General features: G+C 44.8%; 1 protein-coding gene across 20 annotated transcripts in view; it reads right to left on the reverse strand.

Moving 5' to 3' along the window:
- Positions 1 to 272: 272 nt before the first annotated feature.
- Positions 273 to 23,723, reverse strand: part of dab1a (DAB adaptor protein 1a) — a 93,808-nt gene continuing 70,357 nt past the window's right edge. For 3 of the 20 annotated variants that reach the window (XM_023953987.2, XM_023953988.2, XM_078945613.1), the window contains exons 5-17: positions 22,660 to 22,791; positions 18,362 to 18,481; positions 17,945 to 17,983; positions 17,537 to 17,599; positions 16,846 to 16,899; positions 8,708 to 8,857; positions 7,185 to 7,247; positions 6,993 to 7,089; positions 5,892 to 6,292; positions 5,629 to 5,824; positions 5,402 to 5,550; positions 4,237 to 4,333; positions 273 to 1,960 (exon numbers count right to left, since the gene is read on the reverse strand). In XM_023953987.2, the coding sequence (XP_023809755.1) occupies positions 4,253 to 4,333; positions 5,402 to 5,550; positions 5,629 to 5,824; positions 5,892 to 6,292; positions 6,993 to 7,089; positions 7,185 to 7,247; positions 8,708 to 8,857; positions 16,846 to 16,899; positions 17,537 to 17,599; positions 17,945 to 17,983; positions 18,362 to 18,481; positions 22,660 to 22,791 (1,545 nt within the window). In that variant the 3' untranslated portion in view covers positions 273 to 1,960; positions 4,237 to 4,252. The remainder of the gene's footprint in view (positions 1,961 to 4,236; positions 4,334 to 5,401; positions 5,551 to 5,628; positions 5,825 to 5,891; positions 6,293 to 6,992; positions 7,090 to 7,184; positions 7,248 to 8,707; positions 8,858 to 16,845; positions 16,900 to 17,536; positions 17,600 to 17,944; positions 17,984 to 18,361; positions 18,482 to 22,659; positions 22,792 to 23,723) is intronic. The other 17 variants (XM_023953996.2, XM_078945617.1, XM_078945619.1 and 14 more) reach the window with 15 other exon arrangements.

The raw sequence follows: 23,723 nt of genomic DNA on the forward strand, positions 1-23,723 counted from the left end.
TTAGGTGACAGGCAGAGCATTCTTCTGTGATGCAATCAAACTCTAACACCTGCACAGTTACCACAAAGGTCAACCGGAGCAATAAAAAAACAAACAGGTTTTCTCTGGTGTTGCTCTTGACTGCAACAAGAATCCGAGATAAAACACTGAAGAGGAACCTCTGACAGCTCACGTAAACTCTGACAGATCCAGCTGCAATACTTGAGATTTTCTCACACATAAACACATAGGTGCAAACACACACACATTGGAAAACAAACACACACACAAGCTTTATTAGTCTCTTGGGATGTGTTTATTTGCAACAGGTTATACATGGTAAAGAACCTAAATCAAGATTGAATCAAAAAAGAACAAAAAAAAACCCAAATCATCTAAAAACCCACTGCAGAATGTCTTCTTCATAGAGATAAAAAAGAATGTGTCCATTAAGAAACTGTTAGCTGAGGTAAAGTTAAAACAGGTCTAGAAATGTTACGTCCTCACACAGCAGCCATTCCCTTTTCAATCTTTGCTCTTTTTCTCTAGATGTCAAAGTTTGGATGTCAATCAGCATCAGAGCCCAGAAGGGCGGGTCTGAGTGACACAGAGGACTCTGGCCATAAAACAGGGAGTCACTGGCATCACAGTTGATGAGGCTGTAGCAGGGAAAACTAGCGTTTGGCACAACCGACTGACCGACAGGCAGAGCGTCCCTGTAGGAGGAGGGCAGCTAAAATAGTGCTTTGTTTGCTGCCCGCAACTTAACAATGGTTTGGCGATACAAAAGCTGCGGCACATTATGTGTAGGAAGAAGCTGATTTAGTTTTGGACGAGAAAGTCGTTTGAGGCAAAGCAGCTCAGATACATTAAAGGGGTACTATGAGTGGTTAGTGTGTCCATACAAAAGAAAAAAAACAACAAAAAGAGGCATAAACATGTTGGTATTGCTTAAGTTAACATCAAGAATTTGCATAACTGAAGCCTTCCCATTTTATGGCACAGACGTCCAGAGGACAAAATGCTTGCAGTTATCAATATTTACAAAATGAGTTAGACAAACCAACTATCAGATGCCTTAAAGCCATGTTCACTCTAAAATTCCTATAGAGCTGACCCCAGCCGCTTGATTGAGTTAGAAAATAAAAAGTCAGTTCTTCAGTTTGATCATTTTTTTAATTATTGTACAAAAGTTATAGACAATGAGCGGTTGGATCACAGAATCTGTCGCTTGTCTGTCGTCTCAGAGTCACGGCTGTCCTCCAGTCTGCATACGCAGTGAGACATTTGGCAAATCACTGAGAGTGTGCGTGATCCATGGGCGGGGCACGGCAGCGTGCGTGTCTGCACATGTGCTGATGCGTGTTGTCAGAGGGTGAGTGGCTCCTGGGGAGTCTGTCTCACAAGCAATCCCAGCCACGAGCCCGGGAAGAACGGCTCACAACAGATGCAGATTGTCTCTGTCAGAATGAAAAGCAGGCTTCTGTGTGGCAGACGTGGAGGCACTGCTCGACCCCCCCCCCCCCCCCCCCCCCCCCATCTGCAGCAAAGTCTCTGACCAGACGGGCAGGAAAGACAGGAAGAGAGCGGAGGACGCACCGGGAAGGAGGGAGGGGGCCAGGCTGTGTCTGTAAGGCCGGCGTGAGAGGAGACGGAGCGGTGGAGGGAGAGCAGGACCGGTCACAGTGACTGATGTCCCTCCTGCCCGGAGCCAATGACCGAGAGAGCCCCCCCTCCTCCTCATTTGAGGAGGAAATTCTGCACAGAGGAGGACTGTGGGAGTGTTGAGGCTCCTCTTGGGAGGTTGTTAGCAGGAGAAGAAGGGCTTGTCCAGGATGAGCCAGACACGCACACACACACACACACACACTCAGAGGTAAAGGGTCGTCTTGCTCTCTCAATGCTGGTCAGGTCTGTCTTCCCAACGATCTTGTCATTTCCTCCCTTTGTTGATGCGGGCATAGAGAGGGTCCTTCCCCATCTGTCCGTAAGAGAAAAAAAAACGTTACATGCTCACTTTTCACCACTACGTTTATTTGCTGAGTTGTTGCAGTGCCTCTAAACACTGCAGCCATAAAAAAGTAGAACCTCATTTCATGAGATTTTATAACAGTTGACTGAATTCCATGAATGAGGAGATTCCAGAGCTGCAGAGTTTTTCCCTGACGCTACCACAAGGTGGCAGTAGCACACTGGCCTAGGACTACAGTCCAGCCAATAGGTTCTGCTCTTGTCTCCATGTCCTCATGCACACGCATGCACATTGGGACTCCCTCCGTGGCCAGAATGAATCAGAGATATAAAGTAAAGCCTTGGAGGACCAGTTATGAGTCATCATGTCTGGATTTCTCTCCAACTGAGCCAGAGCACAGCGGCGGATGATGGAGCACCAAGCCCACTGCACCCTTTCAAAGCGGGTCGTTATTGCTGAACACCTAATTATCATCAGCCACTCCATCTGCCATGCAGACACTGGGGCTGGAGGACAGTCAGTCGCGTTAGAGAGGACTTCTGCTAAATGTGAGTGTGAAAAAGACAGGCTACAGGAACACACTTCTGAACATTTACCTTTATTTCTAATAACTATTTTACAGCTAAAATATTTTTCTCTTTCATGATTTACAAAATCTAAAAAGCAGAATTGGGCTGAGTCTCACGCTTCCTCTGAGATGTTGGCTTCTGCTTTAGAAAACTGCAAATGAAGTCCCAGTCTGGGCTGTCGGCAGCCAACAGAAAGTGGCTGCCGACAGCCCAGAATGACACCACACAGAACCTGAAACAAGCAGAGACTCAGCACGTTTCTGCAGTCGATACTTGAGAGCGGCTTCCCACAGTGTTACCGTGCATCAAAACCAGAGCCGTTAACCCCAGCCAAGAGGCACCAGAGGACCTGTAAGGGCAAAGTGCTGGCAGGGCGACCAACCCGAAGCCCCAACATGTGGCCTGATTGTTATTTTGATGCGTTACACTCTTCTCAATTCACGGCTGAGACTGAAGAGCTCTCACTGGACATGAAATGACTACATCAGAAAAACATGACAAAGAATTCCCGTCCCGCCAGGCTGAACACCTGTCCGGGAGGGAGGGAGGGAGGGAGGGAAGGGCTCACATAACAGAGATTTTTGGCTTCAGTATAACTGACAATACCAATTCCAGGTGTGCCTGTCGGGGGATAAGCAGGCTAATGTGTGTGCGTGTCGTTTGGAAGACGCCTAAAGTCGATGTGACCCGGCAAGCAAACACCATATGGGAGCAGGGATATCCAGTCACCCACCAACAATGGAGGGACTCAAACGCTCGGCAGGTCCATCCTCCCTGTTCGGTGCTCCACATCCACCTGCAGCTTCCAGACCGGCTAAACGTGTGGGCCAGCGGGGCTGTGGTGGTGGGAGGGGAGGCGCTTCGCCACCCCTCCTCTTCTGCTGGAGTGTGGAGGCACTCGAGGCCTTCTTGGGTTTTAATTAGCTCCAATTATATTGGGGTAGTCATTAATCTTGGCACCTAAGTATTAGCTGATGAAAACAAACCCATTAGAGGTTTCAGTGTGAGAGCCAGCAGCTATCATTAAGAAGCCACAGCTGAGAGGATGGTGTGGGTGAGGTTGGGAGGTATAGATCAAAATGACTCTCTTCTTTTGGAGTGTGTGTGTGTGTGTGTGTTTCTGTGCGTGTGTTGCATGACCATACTTTCGTGCCTCACACTAACATTTCCGGCCCCGGAAAGTTGATTGCATCTTGTCTGTATCAGTTTCGTCACTTTACATCCCTCCACATATTAACATATTAACATTCCATGTATAATGCATGAAATGTCAGCAGACATCATGGTTACTCTGAGCTAAAAATCTAAGATCAGCATATTGTACGCAGATCCCAAGACATGCTGCTCATCGGAGGGCACAGCTTCTGATTAGCTGTCACTTTGACTTTCTCAGCGAGATCTGTGCTATTTATGGAGGCGGGTGTGGAGACAGGACAGAGGGAGAGAGCCCCGCTTCACCGAAGCCTCCTCAGAGTTTATGTCAAACAGAACCGTCTTTTACCGTCGACAGAGGCTTACAAAACCCATCTGATGGAAAGAGAAGGTGATGCAAAGCATCCGTGTTGGTGCTGCTGAACAGACACACACACAGACACACACAGACACACACGAGCTGTCGCCTCAACATGCATTTGAAAGTGGAAAGTAGTGAAAATGCAGCAGAAGAAAGAACAGATCCCAGCTGCGGGCAGAGGAGAAGAGGGTCCTGACACCTACCCTGCCCTGCTGCTATCTAGCTTCCAGGCTCTGGACCGGCCTGTTCTTGGCTGGGCTCTGCTGTCTCGCAGGGGCAGGGGGACCCAGAGCCACATGCCTACAGAGGAGAGGGAGGGGCAGGATAGGAATAGAAAAGGATTGATGTGAAGAAGGGAGATAAAAGAGAAGAATACATGTGAGGAGAGAAAAACTATTAGAGAAGTCAGGCAGGAAAAAGTTAGTGTCAGTCCTCAGAAATGCACAAACACATTCCTGCACTCACTCATTTTTTGATTAAAGTCTCAGAGGAGTTTCAAGCATTGATCTTCATTTTTTTACACTAACACTTCTGCTTTTTGCACCTTACTCTTGGGGGAGTGCCCCCCCCCCCACCATTTGCACCTTCTTTCCCGTCCTCCTTCCTCTGTAACCTTCATGCAGCGCTGGCCTCGGCACAGACACGTGCACACGCCTCGGCGTGTGGTTCAGCCTCTGTGGCATTTCCAGCAGTGTGAACGTCCTCACAGGTTTCTCTTAAGAATGGCTGAACTGAAGGCACAAAACTAATGTTTCACGCCCGCCCGGGGAGTGCAAAGCAGAGGAGGGAGGAGGACTGGAAGCAGAATAATAATAGAGGATGGAGAGAGGAGGAAAAACAGCAAACGGCAGGAAAAGAAGTTATTTATTAGAAGGTCAAAGTTTTGACGGGTATTTTCACTAAAGACAAAGGTGACATTCTTCACCTTCTGTATGAGTCTGCCTTGATTTACTAATCTTTTCTTTTGTTTTTGTCTACAAATGAATTGGTGAAGTAAAGAAGAATAGAAGAGGAGCACGGAGTGACGACTCCTTCACAGGGTTCAGGTTCTAGCTGCCTGTAAACCAGCAGTGATGAATGGATAGAATCCAGCTGATATTAATAACCGCTTAATGATGTCCCTGACAGCTCCATCAGCTCATTTAATGCCACGTGAAACACACACACTCCTGTTTATAATCACACAGTAACCCACACACCTTATGTAGGCACAGTACCAGAGACACATCCCACAGGAAACAACAACACTGATCCCTCAATCAGACCGAATGATTAGCTGACCCCGCCGCTCTGCAACAAAAGGCTGTTTATCAGCACATCTTACTATTCCTGTCCTGTCAGAACACACACACGCACACACACACTTACAGCATCTTCCTCCCCGCTCCGACTCGGACTGCCCTCCGCTTCCCCGAACGAGTCGTCTGTCGGTGGGTCTGTAGCGTCAGTGGGGGGGTCACTGATGTGGGAGGCCGAGGACTTGGATGGAGAGCTCTGCCGAGGAGCTGGCGTCGGTGCTGCAGGGAGACGCGGGAGACAGTTCTCACATGGCGGCACAAACAATGGGTGGCACACGGAGAGGCGGGGCTTCTCACGGGAGTTGGTGGATGGTGTGGTAGAAGTGACTGGCGTAAGATTCATCTGGGAAATGTCAAAGTCGTCACAGTCGTCCGTGTCTTGGGCGGTGCCCACGCGGCTGAAGTAGGAGGTGAAAGCATCTGAGGTCCCGGCTAAGCTCGGCTGCTCGGCCTTCTTGGACGGCATCGGCGGAGGCTTCGCCAGCTGGAAGTCCTGAGGGGAAGACAAAGTTTGATAAGAAAATTCCTCCTTTCTGGTCTCAGCAAAGACGCCTCCTTACCTTGAACATCTCCTTGCCCATCTTCTTTGTTCTGACCCCATGCTGTGGGCTGGATGAGGCAGAGGGAATGGAGGTGCTGGCTCCAGCACTGGAATGGCTTTCGCCAGCATGAGGGAGTGTCGCGATGGACGTCAAGGTCTGGAACATAGCAGCAGGCAAGGTGCCAACTGGCTGGGCAGGGAGGTAGGCTGTAGGGGGGAAAGCCCCGGCTGTCATGGCTGCCCATTGCTGCTGGGTGGCAGGGAAGAGGTTAGCCTGTCCCCAGATAAGTGGCTGACCCCCCGGCAGCACTTGGGCTACGGGGCCGAGTGGAGACTGGACACCAAAAGCCAGCGGCGTCTGGGCGGCAAACGCCTGCTGGGTCCAATGGCCCGAAGGTACTGTCCCCATGGTCACATAACCTTGAGGTAGAGATTAGAAAATTCAACCCCAATCACAAAAGGAAAGTTAAAGGACAGACTACAGCAGCCTACAAATGCATTTTCTCAATGCAAAACCCCACAAAGACGCAAACACATGCATCACTGGAGAACGCTGCTCCACTTCTGCCTGCAGCTAATGGGATGTCTTCTAATGGTCACAGCGAACTATCCTAATTACCTCCAGAATGAGGCAGAGTCATTAAGAAAAGGCAGAGCTCAACACACTCATTAAAAGCACTCAAACTCATCAGTAGAAGGTTTTTTTTTATTACACACTCGCCAGTCCCGTGTTTCTGGTCCCAGATGGTTTACAGCAGAAGAAAAGGTTGACATTTAACCTCAGCCTCTCTCAGGTGTGCTCAGTGCAAAGAGAGGTGAGGAGAGGAGTTAATGAAGACTTTCAGAGGAGAGAACGTCCACTCTGGTGTGTAATGTTCAGAAGTGTGCTACACACCATAATAACATTCACTACAAGCTTCTCTGAACGTTTCCCCCAAACCTCTTCTTCTGCCTTTACCACAGGTCCATCAGCAGCATCTGAGGCTGAGGGTTTTGAAACATTTCATATTCAACATACCACCATGGCTGCCTTTCCCCCCATCCCCTCTCCTTCCCTCCCTCCTCCCTCTGTCCTCTCCATCTTAATCATTTGCTGCAGTATTGAAGCAGAGGGGCTCACCTGAGGGCACAGACGCCGGGTTGAAAGGAGCAAACAGCTCCGCGGGAGCCTGGAGGCCTTGTGAGGGGTCGAGAGTATTGGCGGGGGAGGCGGGGCTCTGTGTGGAGTTGAAGGCCAGGTGATAAAGTCATCAGATTAGTCACAGTGAAAGTTCTACAAGAAACATTGTGTGTACGCACGACAGCAACTCACTGATGGAGAGGTGATGTCGGGCGGCGTTGACATGTCTCCAAAGATTTCTAACTGGCTGATGTTCTGGGAATCAGATCGTGTAAAGAGCAGTCAGGCGCCGTCTGTTCACTGTTCGAGCGGTTTACTTTTGAGGCGTTTGATCTCCTCGTGCAACATGCATCACACAGTGCATGCAACACAAAAGCAGTACATTAGCAGGACCTACCTGAGCACTGCAGGAGCAACTCAGAGGAGGTAAAAGCGAAAGGTGAGGAGAGATGGGATAATGAGATGAGATGATGACAATGACATACCCACCATCAGTTAGAACAGTTTTTGCCATCTGCTTCTGATAGAGACAGTTTCCATCAGCTGATCCCACAGCGGATTACCACTCCCCCAACATCATTACAGTTTCAGTGTCTTCTGGGCAAGTCATTAATGTTTTCCTCTTGAAGAAGATACGTGTTGTGTCTCAGAGGGAATAGCTATCAAAGACAGCAGGCTTTCCTTTGATGTGGGTTTGTTCTGGATAATTCCGTTTCCTCTCCCAGCTTTTCCCCCATCCCTCTCTTTAGCATCTCCATCTACTTCCCACATTATTTATATCTTTAGGCCATCACTATTTTTAGTGAATAAAAGAGTTTAAGCCTTAAATTCATGGTCATAGATTTGCATAAATCACACATACAGATCCGGTCTTTACAGATAATTAATGTTCTTAGAGTGTCTCTCTTCTGTGGGCATGCAGACCATAAAGTTCCAACTGCATCTATCAGAAAATGGATCTGTGATTAAAGTTTTTGCACTTATTCGTCTGTAAGGGTGTTTTAAGAGGGGAGGGGCAATGCAATGAGGTATTGCTGCAGAGGGGAGCCTTGCTGTCTGCTGATGGTTGACTCCCTCAATACTGGCCATGTGTGCGGTGGGGGCCGGTGGGGTCAGCTGCCGGTGGTGATCAGTCTAATAAAGGCTTCATTTCTATGCTGTGAGAGGCTGTGGAGCTGACTCTCGGTTCACTTCTCCTTTGGTCACTCGTCTCTTTCAGAATCTCAGCTTGATGCTAAAGGGGAGTTTTGGCTAATATAATATGAGTTTCATTATCACACACACTAGAAAGGGTTCAGCTCTCGTAAAGGATTTCCCAGGTACTCCTGTCTGTTCCTGGTTACCATGGACACTGGAAAGTTGTATGTTTTTTTTCCACAAATGAAGAGTTGCAGTCGTTTGAGACTTAAAAGGTGGAGTGGCACATGTTTAAGTAAAAAAAAAAAAAAAAGAGAAACTTTGGAAAATGTCTCTTTGGTAAACATGGGGGAGTTGGTGCTAACAAACACATAAAGGAACAGGATCCCCTTTTTTCTCTTTCTGTAGCACATTTAAGCAACACTGGAAGGAGCAGCTGTTGTGATTTCATGACATATACAGCTGCTTTGGACTGCTCCATTGTTAACGCTTTCTCAGCCCATCCAATCTCAGTATACCAAACGATCCTAGTGAAAGTGCATGAAAGCTCGTCCCGTGTTTTGTGTGTGTCACCTTACCTGAGTCACTAAATCCAGGTCTAAGTCTATCAGTTCTGCAACTGCTTCCTGCCTCTGCTGAGTCTGACTCTGCTCTGGTTGGAAGCTTTTGTCATGATAATGATGCTGACGGTGATGATGGAGATGATGTGAGGGTTTCTTGTGTCCATTCTGCAAACACAACCCCAGTGTTAGATGGTAGGTGGGACGAAAGAGTGAAGGTGAGACAGCAGAAAGAGTGGATTCATCTTGAAAGTTAATCTTGAAGAAGCATGATTTTTTTTATTTTTAACAGATAGCGAACAGCTCTTCTACCTAAGTAAAGCGTGTTTCACATTTGCATGTTGGCCCCAGTTACAGGTTTCTGGGTTGTCCGGGCCCATGGAGGGTTGTAGAAAGGAGGGGCTGCATCCTGAGAAGAGCACAGGTGTGTACTGCAGTCCCCTTAAGACCAGTACAGCCCTCTCCAGGGACATCATGAAAATGGAACATACCATTGTTGTGTGAGTGATCGTGAAGTATTTGAAAGGATAATGTAAGTTATTATAAGGTACAGGAGATGCTGTCATATAGTGCCTTTTATGCAGGACTCTAGTCGTTAGCGAGGTGCTGCGCAAACAGTGTGCAGGTGATACACAAATGCCTGTTAGATACCCGCAGGATGTCCACACAAACTGCACTGTAACTGTATAATTTTACTCATTTCCGACACATGCCCCATGATTGACATGGATGGAGCACGTGCGTGCTCATCACTTGAAGAGCACTAACGAGCTTTCTGAGCAGTCCGCAGTGTTCGAGGAGTGTGTAATAAAGGAAAAATCTCGTTGTGACTATAGCTTCAAGTAAATACGTCTGATTCATCTTAACAAAAATATAGACTATGAGTTACAGGACAACAGGAAGTCAGCCCCACACAGCAGGACTGACAGTGAGCTGAGCTGCTCCTTACTTCACATTCTGAGACCATGGGGTCAGTAGACACAGATTTGGTGAAGACCCATGCAGGTCAAAGCACAGACACATTTTCAGCTTGTTGTCATTAATAGTCTTTCTTATTGCTAACAAAACTCTTGAGAATCCTAACTGGAGTTCTGAAGCCTGGACTTCAGCCTGCCTCGTGTTTCCTAAAGCCAGCTGTCTTGTGTTGAGAAAGATTGTGAGAGATTGAGGCGGCACAGAAAAGGACATTTGTAATGACATCATTTCAGAATCTATGTTTGAACAACATGTGTGAAGATCTAAAAGTCCAAACTGCACTTTAATATTTCTGCTGCTTCACAATAACCCCAGTTCTGGCTTCCCTCCCTGAACTGAATCCCAGTGTGAAGATTAGTAAGGTAAAGCCAGTATAATATTTGAAATAAAATTATATTTGCCAGTGTGCTGCTTTCAGCCAATTAAATATTAGCTGATCCTGAAATACAATAACAGACTGCCCACTACAGATCAGATCTAAAGGCACTGGGCACATTATTTAAAAAACTTTCAGTGAATGTGTGTGCATTTGTGTTGTTTTTTGTGACTTTATAAAGTCCAGCAGAATCAGCCCTCCTCACTTTAGGCAGCAGTACGCTGCTGACCGTTCAGGTTTCTGTGGTCATGGGATGCTCTTAGTCAGCCATCTGTGAGGACATAGTAATTACCTGGGCACATGTGTTCTGCATATAACTACCACATCCCACTGTCATTAACACCGCCTTGCTGATCACCCATCGTGTGACTGATCGCACTGGCACACTGTGATTGACCGGCACACACAAGCTCAAATCGCATGATGGAGAAATTGCAGCAGCTCGTTCTTTTTATTTAACCTTTATTGAACCGGTGGGGATTTAAAAAATCCTTTTAACACTTGTGCTATCTTAGATGACCCCACCCTTACATTGACGTGTTCTCCCTACCAGGACAAAGGTGGATAAAGGTGGAAAGATTTCATGTAATCCATGGACACCAGTGAAGATCACAAATCATTGAAGAAAAAAGGTTCAGAGCACTGTCTTGTGGGTCTAGATGACCCAACTCCCAATGGTAAAGTGACTAAGATAGCACAAGGGTTAAGGGAGCCCTGGACAAGAATCAACCCAGACATTGAACAGGGGTCACAGTGTTCTGCTTTTGTGTTCCCAAACAGTCTGGTCATCCTCTCTTTCTCAAGGCGCACCTATTCCTGTGAGTGCTTGGCCTTTATAGATCTATATTTACAGACAGAAACCCAGAACTACACAAGTACAGTTTGCTCCAAAAGCCTGCATTCTGCCCTGCATCCAGCCCACAGTGGAGGCAGCACAGGCAGAACACAAGGAAGCGAAAGAGGGGCAAACACAGACTCCCAGAGTCCTGAGAGACCGTGCAGGGAGATCACAGATGTCTTTACTGAGCAAGGCAGTTCTTCTCACATGCCTCAAAGCAACCACTATTATCCCCGTCCCAAATATGTCAAGAGGACTTGGTTGCAGACAACAACGTGGCATCATTAGTCGGAACCGAAGGTCTGCAACTAGAAGTTCATGTCTCATCCCCAACCCCCCCGTTTTGGTCGGAAAATACTCTTTTTTTTTTGGTCCAAAAATGCTAATTTAGCTGGCAACCCAAACAGTTAATGTTTTTTTTCTAGCTTTAACCCTTGTGCTATCCTAGGCACTTTAACGTTGGGAGTGGGGTCATCTAGACCCACTAGACAGTGCTCTGAACCTTTTTTCTTCAAAGATTTGTGATCTTCACTGGTGTCCATGGATTATATGAAATCTTTCCACCTTTATCATGGCAGGGAGAAAACATCAATGTAAGGGTGGGGTCATTTAAGATAGCACAAGGCTTAAGCTTTTCAACTTAAATAGTGGAGATGTCTCTGTCAAAGCCTGCTTTGCTCTGACCGTAACTCCTTACCCGATCAACGCCAATCTGCTGATTTGCAGAGAAAAGCTGCTTTGCGCCGGTAAGCAACAATTCAATGCGGCTTTTCCCCAATATGCATATAAAGTGTTACATACCAGCCCAAAGAAGCTTTTTCTCGCATCAGATTAATGATTATTGCTAATTGCATTAAGGGTAGAAAAGTTACGGTTGAAAGGAATGTAAACACTGGAGCTAAAGCTGAATACTTTTGTTCATATCCTTTATAAAAGGAAAAAATGATTACCCTTTTTGCCCCATTTCAAGCTCATGTTACACACTGAACCATTTATTTGCAGTAAAAAGTTTTAATAAAAGGTGATACAAGTCTGAAATCTTGTAGAATTACCATTTCTGGCTAATGATGTCTATAGGTGCCAAATGGTAATTTTGAAGTTTTTTTTTTTACGCCACGCCATTGCGTCCTGTTTTGTTCTATCGCTCCAGTATTTTTGGTTCTTTTGCCTTCTTTAAGAAAACATGACAAATGAGAGAAAAGCCGTTTGTTTCTAATAAAAAGGGAGTGGGTAACAAACTAGTGCATTTAATAAATTCAGTTTTTTGCTAAGTAAAAATAATGTATACTGACTGGCCACTTTATTAGGCACATCAGCCCAGCTGCTCCTGAACTGAAATTTCTAATTAGCCAATCACATGGCAGCAACTTAATGCATGTATGCATGTAGACATCTGCGGTCTAGACGATCTGCTGCAGTTCAAAACAAGCATCAGAATCGGGAAGAAAAGTGATTGAAGTGACTTTGAATGTGGCATGGTTGTTGGTGCCAGACTGGCTTGACAATACTGGACCATAGAAGATTGGAAAAACGTTGTCTGGTCAGATGAGTCTCTCTGCTGCTACATTCAGATGGTAGTGTCAAAATGTGGCACAATACAAACATGGATCCATACTGCCTTGTGCCTTGTATCAACGGTTCAGGCTGGTGGTGGTGGTGTCATGGTATGGGGGAAATTTTTTTGGCACACTTTGGGCCCCTAAGAACCAACTGAGCATGGTTATAACATTACAGCCTACCTCAGTATTGTTGCTGACCACGTCCATCCCTTTCTGACCACAGTGGACCATCTTCTGATGGCTACTCCCAGCAGCATAAGGCGCCATGTCATAAAGCTGGAATCATCTCAGCCAGTTTTCCTGAACATGACAATGAGATCACTGGACTCAAATGGCCTCACCAGATCACCAGATCTCAACCCAATGGAGAACCTTTGGGATGTGGTGGAACAGGAGATCGACATCATGGATGTGCAGCTGACAAATCTGCAGCAACCGTGTGATGCTGTCATGTCAATATGGACCAAACTCTCCGAGGAATGTTTCTTGTTGAATCTATGTCACCAAGGATTAAGGCAGTTCTGAAGGAAAAAGGGGGTCCAACCTGGTACTGGCTAGGCAGACCTAAGAAAGTGTATGTAAAATATAGTTAACATAGGGATCTGCTGTGGCCACTCCTCCAGCTTGGGGGTTACTGCCCCGAGTGTTCCAATTACCACAGGCACCACTGTCACCTTCACTTTCCAGGCTTTCTCCAGTTCGTCTCTGAGTCCCTGGTATTTCTCCAGTTTCTCATGTTCCTTCATCCTGATGTTCCCATCGCTTGGCACTGCCACATCCACCACAACGGCTTTCCTCTGTTCTTTATCCACCACTACAATGTCTGGTTGGTTCTCCATTACCATCCTATCAGTCTGGATCTGGAAGTCCCACAGGATCTTTGCCCTCTCATTCTCTACCACCTTCGGAGGTGTTTCCCATTTTGACCTTGGGGTTTCCAGTCCATATTCTGCACACATGTTCCTGTATATTATTCCAGCCACTTGATTGTGGCGCTCCATGTATGCTTTCCCTGCCAGCGTCTTACACCCTGCAGTTATGTGCTGGATTATAATCACTTCTATTTCTATGCTCAGATCTTTTTTATTGCTTTTTTATTTTCTGCACGTTTACACCGGGGGACTGTGGGGATAGTCATTTAATTTGTGCCATGAGTAGAAATTTACTGCACATTTGTCAACAGATAAATCTTGAATCTGTAATCTTGAACCTCACTGAGGTCGTGGACAAATACACACAGCAGACTATGATGCTGTAAAAACCCACATGTGAGTAATCCAGTGCTTGATGGGGGTTGATGTGTTTGAGGGGAGCGCATGCTGACCTGCACATGCCAAGTCACTCTGGTCTTACAGGATCAACAGCTCAGTGGATTGAGAAGGCCTTTCGGTGTACGCCTGTGTGTTTTATTGATTTGCCATCGGCTGGAAAGGTGACAGAGTAAACAACAGAGGAGAGCTCTGCAGCCAGGAGGTCACATCTGTGCTGATGGGATCACTTCAGCTGAGATGTAGTGTGCACACATGCACCAAGTTATCAAAGGCTACCGTCAGCTGAGATGGCGGCCAGGTTGTTTCCTGGGAAAACTAAAGTGACTTCCTTCAGATGGTCACTCTTCAGTCTGTGATCCTGCAGCTCACGGCTGAATTAAGGCCGTGCCTCTGCAGCATGACGACTCACTTTTTGTTCAAATTCAGGTCCCAGGTGCCTGATGGCGACTCTAACGCACATGTGGCTTGTGCTACATCTTTTCTGATCCATTGAATTAACTGAAAGCAAACATGGAGATAATAGCTGATTAAAGATAAACATTTAAATACGATTATCACCTGATTGTATTTACAGTTGGTTTGTTTTACAGTTTGTTTCAGCAATAAGGAATAAGTGTTGCAGAGCACACCTCAGAACTCGCCTTTTTTCATCAATATTTCTCAGTTAGGACAATTTTCATCCTGTAGTTCACACTGCTCCACAGTTTGCTCTCAAAATTCCCTAAAAATGATAAATGGAGTGAAGTTAAGTGGAGTTTAATTTTATTTGGCAGCCTACCTTGTTTGCAGTCAAACAAGACCCTGTACAGCACAATCTCAACACAACAAAAACAACAATTAAAAAGTTAAACTATATAAAAATAGACTAGTAATAATTGTAAAACAAGAACAGTGATAAAAGCAAGAGCAAGTTAAAAAAGACACCAGCAGAGCAGAGTCTCGTGCTGGCTCAAAGACGCTGAGGATCCCTGTCAAACGTCCAACGGCAAAGAATAAAAAAACTGCTACTTTCTGAGGTTTCTCTCGGAAAGACACACCTGTGCTCCCTTTAAGATGCAGCCACTCCTCTCCTTGACCCTCTACAGACCGGGACATCCCAAAAACCCACACCCCCATACAGGTCAGCCCCCGTATGGGTGAATCTGACTAAAGCATTAAATTAGCAAACTGTGTCAGTTAATGGAAAGAATCAGGATATCAACATTTTAACATTGCACGCTCTATCCTGAACACCTTTGAATGACTTGGGCTTGAGTTGTTTACAGGATAAATATTTTAAATAAATAAATGAACCAAATAATTGTTTATATGGCAACCTTTTATACAACATACATGCTGCTTGGATTTTGAGCCGATTTACTGGCATGTCTGTAAAAATATTAGTTTTTCCAGAACAAGTTCTCTTAACACAGACATTTAGAATATGCAGAGTTTTACTGGGAGGTCACCGTTATTGTTCTGGCCTCCCAGAGTTTCATATTTAGGTGGTTGTCTCTACAAGAGCGATTTGTGTTCTTACATTTCCATCAACGGACATTTTTCTGAATCAATCAGACGGTTTGACAGTGATCTCATCTCTCTGGGGCAGAAATGAAACCCTAACAATCCTCAAGATCCCACCTGTTCTTTTGAGTGGATGTTGTGGCGAGACTGTGACACGGGTCAAATGAAAACAGCCGTCATTTCTCCAGATGGAAAGAAAGTTGTGGCCAAAAAAGTTTGTTGGTACATCTTATAAAATATGCTCATTGACATTGTTTTCTTGAACACATTATTACAGATTATAGCTTGTTTTATTTGCATACACACAATCAATATCTTTTTCTGTCAATCAAGAGTCTTTTTGAGGTTTTTGAGATTTCTGCATTGTTTCTTTTTTGAAAATTCAGTAAGCTAAGATAGCAGTGTAACATCTGATCTCTGGTGTTTGAGATTGATATTTATCTTCAAATCAAACTATCCAGTATTTAAACATCACTGCGCAATTTCTGAGCTCCAAATGGGATTCTTAGATATCCCATGATCTAATTCCATTTCTGTTATCCGCATCTGCAGAGACTCCCTCTGGCTGACTGGAGGGCCTGAATCTATCCAACAGACAACCACTCTGACTGGCTGCACAACAAGAAAGTAATATTTGATTTGGCCACCTTCAGGCACCTTCTAACAAAGGCAATCCAAATAACAGCAGGAGCTGTGGGCTGAATGAAAGAAGAACAAAAAGAAAGACGGTGGTTCCCTTAAGCTAGAAAATCAGCGGATAACTGCGAGTCTGATTCTGCTAAAACTCCAAAGAGTGTCACTTCCAAAGAGAGAGGTTTTACTCGTTTGAGGATAAAAAGGTTTGCTGTATATGAAGAGACAAAGACTGCAGGCTTCGGGCAGTCGAGAACGAGGGCAAAGATCCATGAGAGGAGGCGTCTCGTACATCCACACATCCCCTCCCACAGCCAACGAAGAGCAGAGGGGGCGACGAGAAGCAGATTCAATCAGGCAGAGGTTTCACCGGCATGTTTATGGTCAGACCAACACTCGGTGAGTTACAGCGCAGCCTGACTCTGATAAAGGTCAACTTTTATTACAAGCACACAGAAAAATCGAGATAGATGGCAGAGATTTCCTGCTCAAACTCCTGTGCATGAAGAGATGAAAAGCTGCTCGCCAATGTCACGTGGACACTTCAGAGATAATGCCATGCTCAGGTGTTGTCAGCTGGATGACAGGAAATGAATGATAACACAGGACTTGAATGCATGTTAGGATGCGATCGTGCAGGTTTTTGCTGGATCCATCACAGTCAGGCATGCACACAGAGACAGCCAACGTGCCACACACATCCAGACGAGCGCTATCCCAGGTGGGAGTAGGCACTGCCAAGCACAAGGACACTAGCCACCAGCAGCACAGCACACCGCACAAGGCACTGAGTCCCAGCAAACCTCTCGGGTGGGTGGGGGTGGTAGTTACTCTGTCGTAAGGGGTGGGGGTGGGGGGGGCTGTTTAAAGCTTCACAAGATGGAAAAATACCAGGACGAATCTTCCTGTGTGAGAAGGCAGCTGAGAGGTTTGTCTGAGAGGGGGAGGCAGGCTGACGGGGGCGGGGGGCATTGGAAACAGACAAACACGCGGTCACTCACTGGGTGTCGCTTTGGGACGTCATAGACCCCTTCCTTCTGCTGACTGGTGGGAACCTACACAAGCAACCGACACATTCAGACAGCAGCCAAGAAAGCCTGCCACCTCTGGATGGGTCAGCAACGAACCGGACCCTGACCCACCGCCAACCTCAGAAACCTGACCCTGCAGAAGTCACATCAGTCATCACAAATACATGTGTGCGTGTGTGTGTGTGTTTACTTGCATGTTTTTGTTTGTGTGTCAGTGCGCACACTACCGCTCTCCCTATTTTCAATCCACTTTATTTAAAGATCAAACGAGAAGCTGGTGATTAATCTTCCTCTTCGCTTTCTTTCATCTTCTTGGGGAAAGGGAAGGGGAGGGGTCAGAACTATGTGAGGTCCAACCCCCACATCCCCCCATCTTTACCCCCTGGAGGTCTACTAATGTCTCTGAAGACCCCCCCCCCCTCCAAAAAAAGCTCATCTAGCTCGACTTGCCAGCTTCTGCTGAATTGTTTCTCTGGAAAGTGTTGACTGGATTCTTCGCTCTACCCAAACTCCTCTACTGAGTTCAAAACCAAAGCAAGGCATTTTATATGCAGAAAGAATACATGAAATCCCAATAAAGGTTCAGGCGATTGGTGCTTTAGTTAGTGTGAGGCGACAGCCATTTTAAAGCAGAAACAACACAGGAAGAGCTTGTGAGTACCTGATATATGCTTTCCTCTGATTGGTCATGGATGGGCTCGTGTCCCGCCTCAAACACAATGTACTACAACATCAGCAGCAGAGGGGGGAGGGAGGGCAAAAACAAAAAAAGAATCGCAGAAGAAGAGTTGCAAGATGAGAAATTGAGAGAAAAGTGGTGAAACTGCAAAGGTGGTTAGTCAAACAGTTTTCTGACATTTGAAATAGTTGAAGAAAAGTCCTCTGTGAGACAAGGACGGCTTACATGGAAATCACAGGAAACCTTCTATACTCATGCACACACAGCCACGCACAGTACTAAGTGTTGTACTACCGAACACAAACAGGATCTGTCTCCCCACAGTGCACACAGAGGAACAAGCTGAAGTGCAGCAGGTGAGAGCAGCAACGTGATTGGACAGGAAGTTACCTGGTAGACAGGGTCCTCCAGATCCTCCTCCAGGATTGTCTGCATAAGAGCGGCGGCAGGAAAGAGCAGGAGAGATCAAATGGGAGGAGAGAAGACAGAAGAAAGGGAAGAGGCAGAGAGTTAAGCCGGTGGAACAGGAAAAGGAGGAAGGAAAGCGCAGGAAGCCTTCCCTGCACTCAGGTAATCATTTGGCGATCATCAGCAGAGGAAAGAGACGTTCACAGGGAGGAGGGCAGAACAGAGGAAAAGAAAATAAGCTATGTGTACGGAGGATTTGTGAAAGCAGCGGCTCCTCGTGTCCTTCTTTTATCTTGTTTTGCTCTTCACTCAAGAGTCTATTGGAAGGAACCCATTGTGTTCATGAGGCCTGGTTCATAAAGTGGTTTGAATACAACAAGAGAGGGCTTGATGGAGTACCTGGTAGACCGCCTGCTCACACTGCTTATCTTTCTGAGCCTTCTTCTCCATCTCCTCCCTCTGCTTTATGTCATAGATGAGCTGAAATAAGTCCCGCAGGTCCAGAATCACAGGCTCCGCCTACAAAAAGACAAGAACGCAGTAAAGCAGGACTTTATCCACTCAACTGAACTGAACCTTGCACTCCCCCACCTTGGAACTTAGTGTAATAAAGGCCAACTGTTGGCAGACACACCCACACACACAAGAAAGGTTAACACTCCCCCACAGCAATGTAAAAATCACAGAAACACAATGTTCAATCATCTTATTTTTCCATCAACACGCTGGATTGATGAGTGATGAGGAAGAATCGCGTCCCGTCTGATGCTCGAGTGGATGTTTTGTGCTTTGCTTTAAAGCCATTTACTGATTGAATTTGCTTATTTCAAGATGATTGGTGACCTTCAAACGCTTGGCTGTGTGCAATTTTGATGTACACGCTGGTTTGCTCTGTTGCTTTTTCTCCTTATTCTCTACATAAATATGCTTTTTCAGATGTAAAAGGAGTTCTGTGGTTGTGACTGCATGATAAAATAATCTACCACCTTTTTTCCTTTTAAGCTAGAAATAATATGAATAATAGTGAAACTGGCAGAGTAAAGTAAAGAAGCATTGATATCTTTGTGTAGTGATTCTCTCGACCCTTTAGAAAAGACTTCGATGAACCGTCAGCTTTATACTGTCAGGACAAAGTTTCTGACTGAAAAGTCGAAGATGAATCCAGATAAGAAACACTTGACACATTAGATAAAGTTCACCTTAAGAATAAACCTCACAAACATCTGCTGATAAATGACTGAACTGAGCTAAATCAGGCCTGAACGTTTCTCCAGGGAACTTTGGAGGATTTGCTCAAATACATTAGACGCAGACATGCAATGTGCTTGTTCCAAATCCTTCATAACAGGCAGCAAAGCCCCTCAGCAGATAGCTGTCTGAGCTGCAGTGAATCATTTCAGAAAATGAAAGTTTCAGACTGTGTCAAATGAGTGTTGCCGTCAAACGGTAGCGACCTGAGGTTAAAGAAGGCCACACCATGACAGCAAAGAGGCTCTGCGGCATGTCTGCACAAACTGCCTTCTATGGATACGATTTTCACATTAACATAAGAAGATATTAGTCTCTCTTCTTACCTTGCTAGAGAAGCAAATGCTATTGGAAGCAACCACTTGTTCACAAAACCGCTGCCACAGCACAAAGACAAGGAGACTACTGGTGCAGCAATGATCGACCTAATCAATTATTGACTTGAGCTGTGCGGGGACCTGACTGAGTTCATGGATAGATTGCTGCATTGCATGAAGTAGTTTTGTTTCAGAATCTCTGAGATTCTCAGCTGTGAGTCAGTCATGACACATGCTGTGGATCTGTCTCCCTGAACCAACAACTTTGTACACATTTGTCTGATTCAAGGCTGGAGGGACATGAGAGCACCGTCAAACACCACAAGCACATGCACAATCAACCGTGTCACAGTTACAGCAAGGTGTGAGGAACACCAACAGCTACACAACGTAGTGTTGCATCTGCCTTTCTGTTTTTAGACTAGATTTGACCACGCTGGAAAACGTCACAGTAGCTATGAGAGATTCAGAAGAGATAAGAAAAGGAATAAGACTTTCCAGGAGGTTGGTATGAGGTTTTTATGAAAACCTTTTCTTGCTGGTGTAATTGATGTAATGCACATGTGTCAAACTCAAGGCCCGGGGGCCACATGTGGGCCGCCATGTTATTCTATGTGGCCCGCAAGAGCATAAAAATGTTTAATTTATTAAAATAAAATTTTCTTTAGTTGATTACATATTATTTATTTGTTGCTTCTGATGTAATTATTCAATGTTTGCATGTCTTATGTGTGTATGCAGACAAATTGTTGTCATCAAACCATCAGTTGGATGCAAGGCTGTGTGCAGCCTTTTTTTTTGTAAAATGTTACACGTGTAACACATGCTTTTTCTAGCTCAGTTTTATCTTATTATTATTTATTCACTTGGATAGTTTGATCCTTTTCTATGCAACTGTAATTCTCACTTTAAAACGTTATGATAAATAAATAGTTATTTAACATTAAGGAGTAGTTACATTTGTTTTTCATTACATTTAGTTTCATGTATAAGTTATATCTGGCCCTTTGAGGACAGACACTATGCTGATGAGGCCCTCTGTGAAAATGAGTTGGACACCCCTGATGTAATGTAATGGATGTGCCTTACTACCATTTAAACATTCACATGTCTTATTTTATGTACACTTCTGTTTGATTCTACTCAATCTATGGTGTTCCAAAGGTAGCATGCATCAATTCTTCAACAGTTGCATCAACTGGAATTTTATTTTTTAGTCTTTTGTTTTTTTTTAAGTTGTTTTTTTGGGGGAAAAAGAGAAACATCTGAAGTGCATCAATCAAACACCACTAGACACATCGTTTTCTGCATCTAAAGGAATTCTTTTTGAGTTTCTTTCTGTTTCTGAGCTGAACTTTTGTTTCTTATTTCTGCATTTGATCCCCATAAGCTGTGCCTAGCAGACAGCTACTCTTCTCGGGGTCCTTCAAAAGAAATACGCCATACGTACAGCAAAAAAATTCATCTAAAACATCAATTCCACTTTATGGTAATCTTGAAGATACATAATGTAAACACATAAAATTCCCATTTTAAATATCATAGAAAAGGAGGGCCTTTACGCTTTAAATCACACAATCAAAAACGTATCTCGTTCAACATACACCTCATTTAAATTGTGCAGCAGCAAAATGTGACCTAAAAACATCATTTGAATGTTTATCCATTAAATTTAGTGGTCAAGATTTCCAAGTTGTTATTGCTCTAAAACTAGATGATTTTTTTTTATTTTGAAGAAAGTTTGTTTTAGCTCTTGAAATCTAAAAACACCTTGTTTGATGCATTACTGGTTGCATGACCATGAGTTTAGACACTGGATTCTGTAACTGTAATGCCTTTTGAGTGGAATGAACTAATGTTGTCGATGCTCTGTCCTGAACTGGAAGCCGCCTGAGATCAGATGTTGTAGTACATTGGAGTTTGTATTTTGACTAAATTCAGCTTTGCCACTGTTATTCTAATGGACACTGTAGTTACTTTAGCAGATAATGTTTGGCTGATGCTTGTTTAAAGCCATGCTCATCAGTCAATCCCCAGAAAAACACAAAAAAGCTTTTCATAAAAACGTCAGTACAAACAATCCAAATGACAGGAGACCAGATGCAGTCAACCTTTCATGCTGCTGCTTGATGGGATATTCTGTTATTCACCACTTTGCAACACAAAGGAGAAAATTCAGGTAGTGTTAATTAAATTTGCAACAAACTCATAAACAAGCCTGAGAATAACAGCTTTTGTAAAGTTACGAGACTCAGCTCAGAAACTTTGACTTCTTTGTGGAACAATTAGGACTTTTGCATGGGCAGAACAAGTGTCAAAATGAGATGCGTCTTTCTTGTGCTGGGACTGTAAATGAGGCAATTACTTCTGAACATAACCCTAAACAAGCTTTTTCTGATTAGCTCCAAGTCTTAGTCCTTGTGAGGACAGACACACTCTGTTAATTCAGATCAAAGCTGCTGCCTTCCAATTACAGCAACAGCAGTAGGCTCTGTGTTTCAATGCCTCTCGTTGTGTTTTCCACCTCTAACAGCATGGGTGTAAGTGGTGGTGGTTGGTTTGAGTCCTGAAAATAGAGTGAAACATAATTGTGACCTTTCCTCAGGCACGTCAGGTGACAGGCAGCTCTGCTGAATGAGGAGAACACAGCTGTGCCACATTTGCTCTGCTGAATAGTTGTCATGTATTTTTACACAGAAACCAAAGTAACTTCTCTTAGTCATATAGAGCTAATGGTTCATGGCTCCAGGTGGATGGATATGCTATTAGAGCTGGTGACCCACACTCAAACCATCATCGACCCATTATGGGAAATCAATATAGCTGAGGCCAGAAACACAGAAACAAGAACATCATATCAGAGCCCAGACAGGTATTATACATCATGTAGAGTGTTGCTGTAGCACAGACCTGTGCATGCACAAACCAGAGCGATGAAGCTGCATCGGTAAAGAGTTTGTTTGATGTTCAACAAAGCAGTGAGAGCTCCTCAAGGGTCCTTATCTAAATGTCAAGAGGCTTGAGCTTGTGCGCGAAGACCTTGATAAATCATACACTAACCCACCCACCAAAGATGCATAGTGGAAAATCTTTCAAGAATTGCTAAGCAGTTAATTGCACAGAAACACTGACCGACTGTGCGGTTTTGATGGCCACAAAGCGGTGATTTCCCTCTTTCCCGCAGATGTAGCCAAAGGCTCTGTGGTCTGTAATGTCCTTGGCGATGTAGGAGATCTCATGGACTGCATGGTGGTGTTGGAGAACCTACGGAGGGACATAAAGCATGATGAGTGGAGCTTCATCTTGTCAGGAAAGGAGAAGTTGCAACATAGACCAACAGTTGGAGACGTTTTCATGAAGACTGACTGAGGCACAGCATCTGTTCAAGGAGAGACGGGTGACTGTGGGAAAACTCACAGCCTCATTCCTCTTTAGAGTCAAGTCAATCTTCTTTATCAATATCTTCATCAATGGATTATTTGTGATCTGATCTTACAGAAAATAATGGTAATCTGAATGTCTGTAACTCACTGTTTCACTAAATGTTGGCGATTGTCAAAACAAAGAAAAAGTGTTTTAGATGTTAGTTTGATGTTTAAAATGTGTGGTTTTTAAATCTACACTGCTCAAAAACCTAAACAACTGTTGCTCCAATTACACTTCTGTGTAATCAAAGGCTACGTTCACACTGCAGGGCTTAATGCTCAATTCCGATTTTTGTGCAAGGCCGTTCACATCCAATTAAATGCGACTTTTGTGATCTCCTGTGTGACCGTGAAATGACCCAGAAGTCACCCGCATACGCAGAAGAGTACTGAACGGTGAACGACGTCACTCGTTGTTTGTGGAAGTCGCTAACGTTAACAATGAATGTCAACAGCAGTGTCGTCAACAGCGGAGCTCTTTTTGCATTAATACATTTATTTCCACAAAGGAGCCAGCACAATTACAATCTTCTCATTTTAAGAAGGCATTGGAGCCAGGATTGTCTGTACCCACTGTTGTGGAATGGGGATGTTTATGTGCGTGAGAGCGCACGTGCATCTCATCCAGTGGGGCACATCAATGCGAGCTGTGGCAAGAAGGGTTACTATATCGGTCAGCGTAGTTTCCAGAGGATGGAGGTGATATTAGGACACAGGTCAGTACATCAGGAGATGTGAAGGAGGGCATTATAGGGCAAATACCCTGCATCA

This window comes from Oryzias latipes, chromosome 4 (genome assembly GCF_053564925.1).
Source record: "Oryzias latipes strain Hd-rR chromosome 4, Olatipes_Hd-rR_3.1".
In the NCBI taxonomy this organism is placed as follows: domain Eukaryota; kingdom Metazoa; phylum Chordata; class Actinopteri; order Beloniformes; family Adrianichthyidae; genus Oryzias; species Oryzias latipes.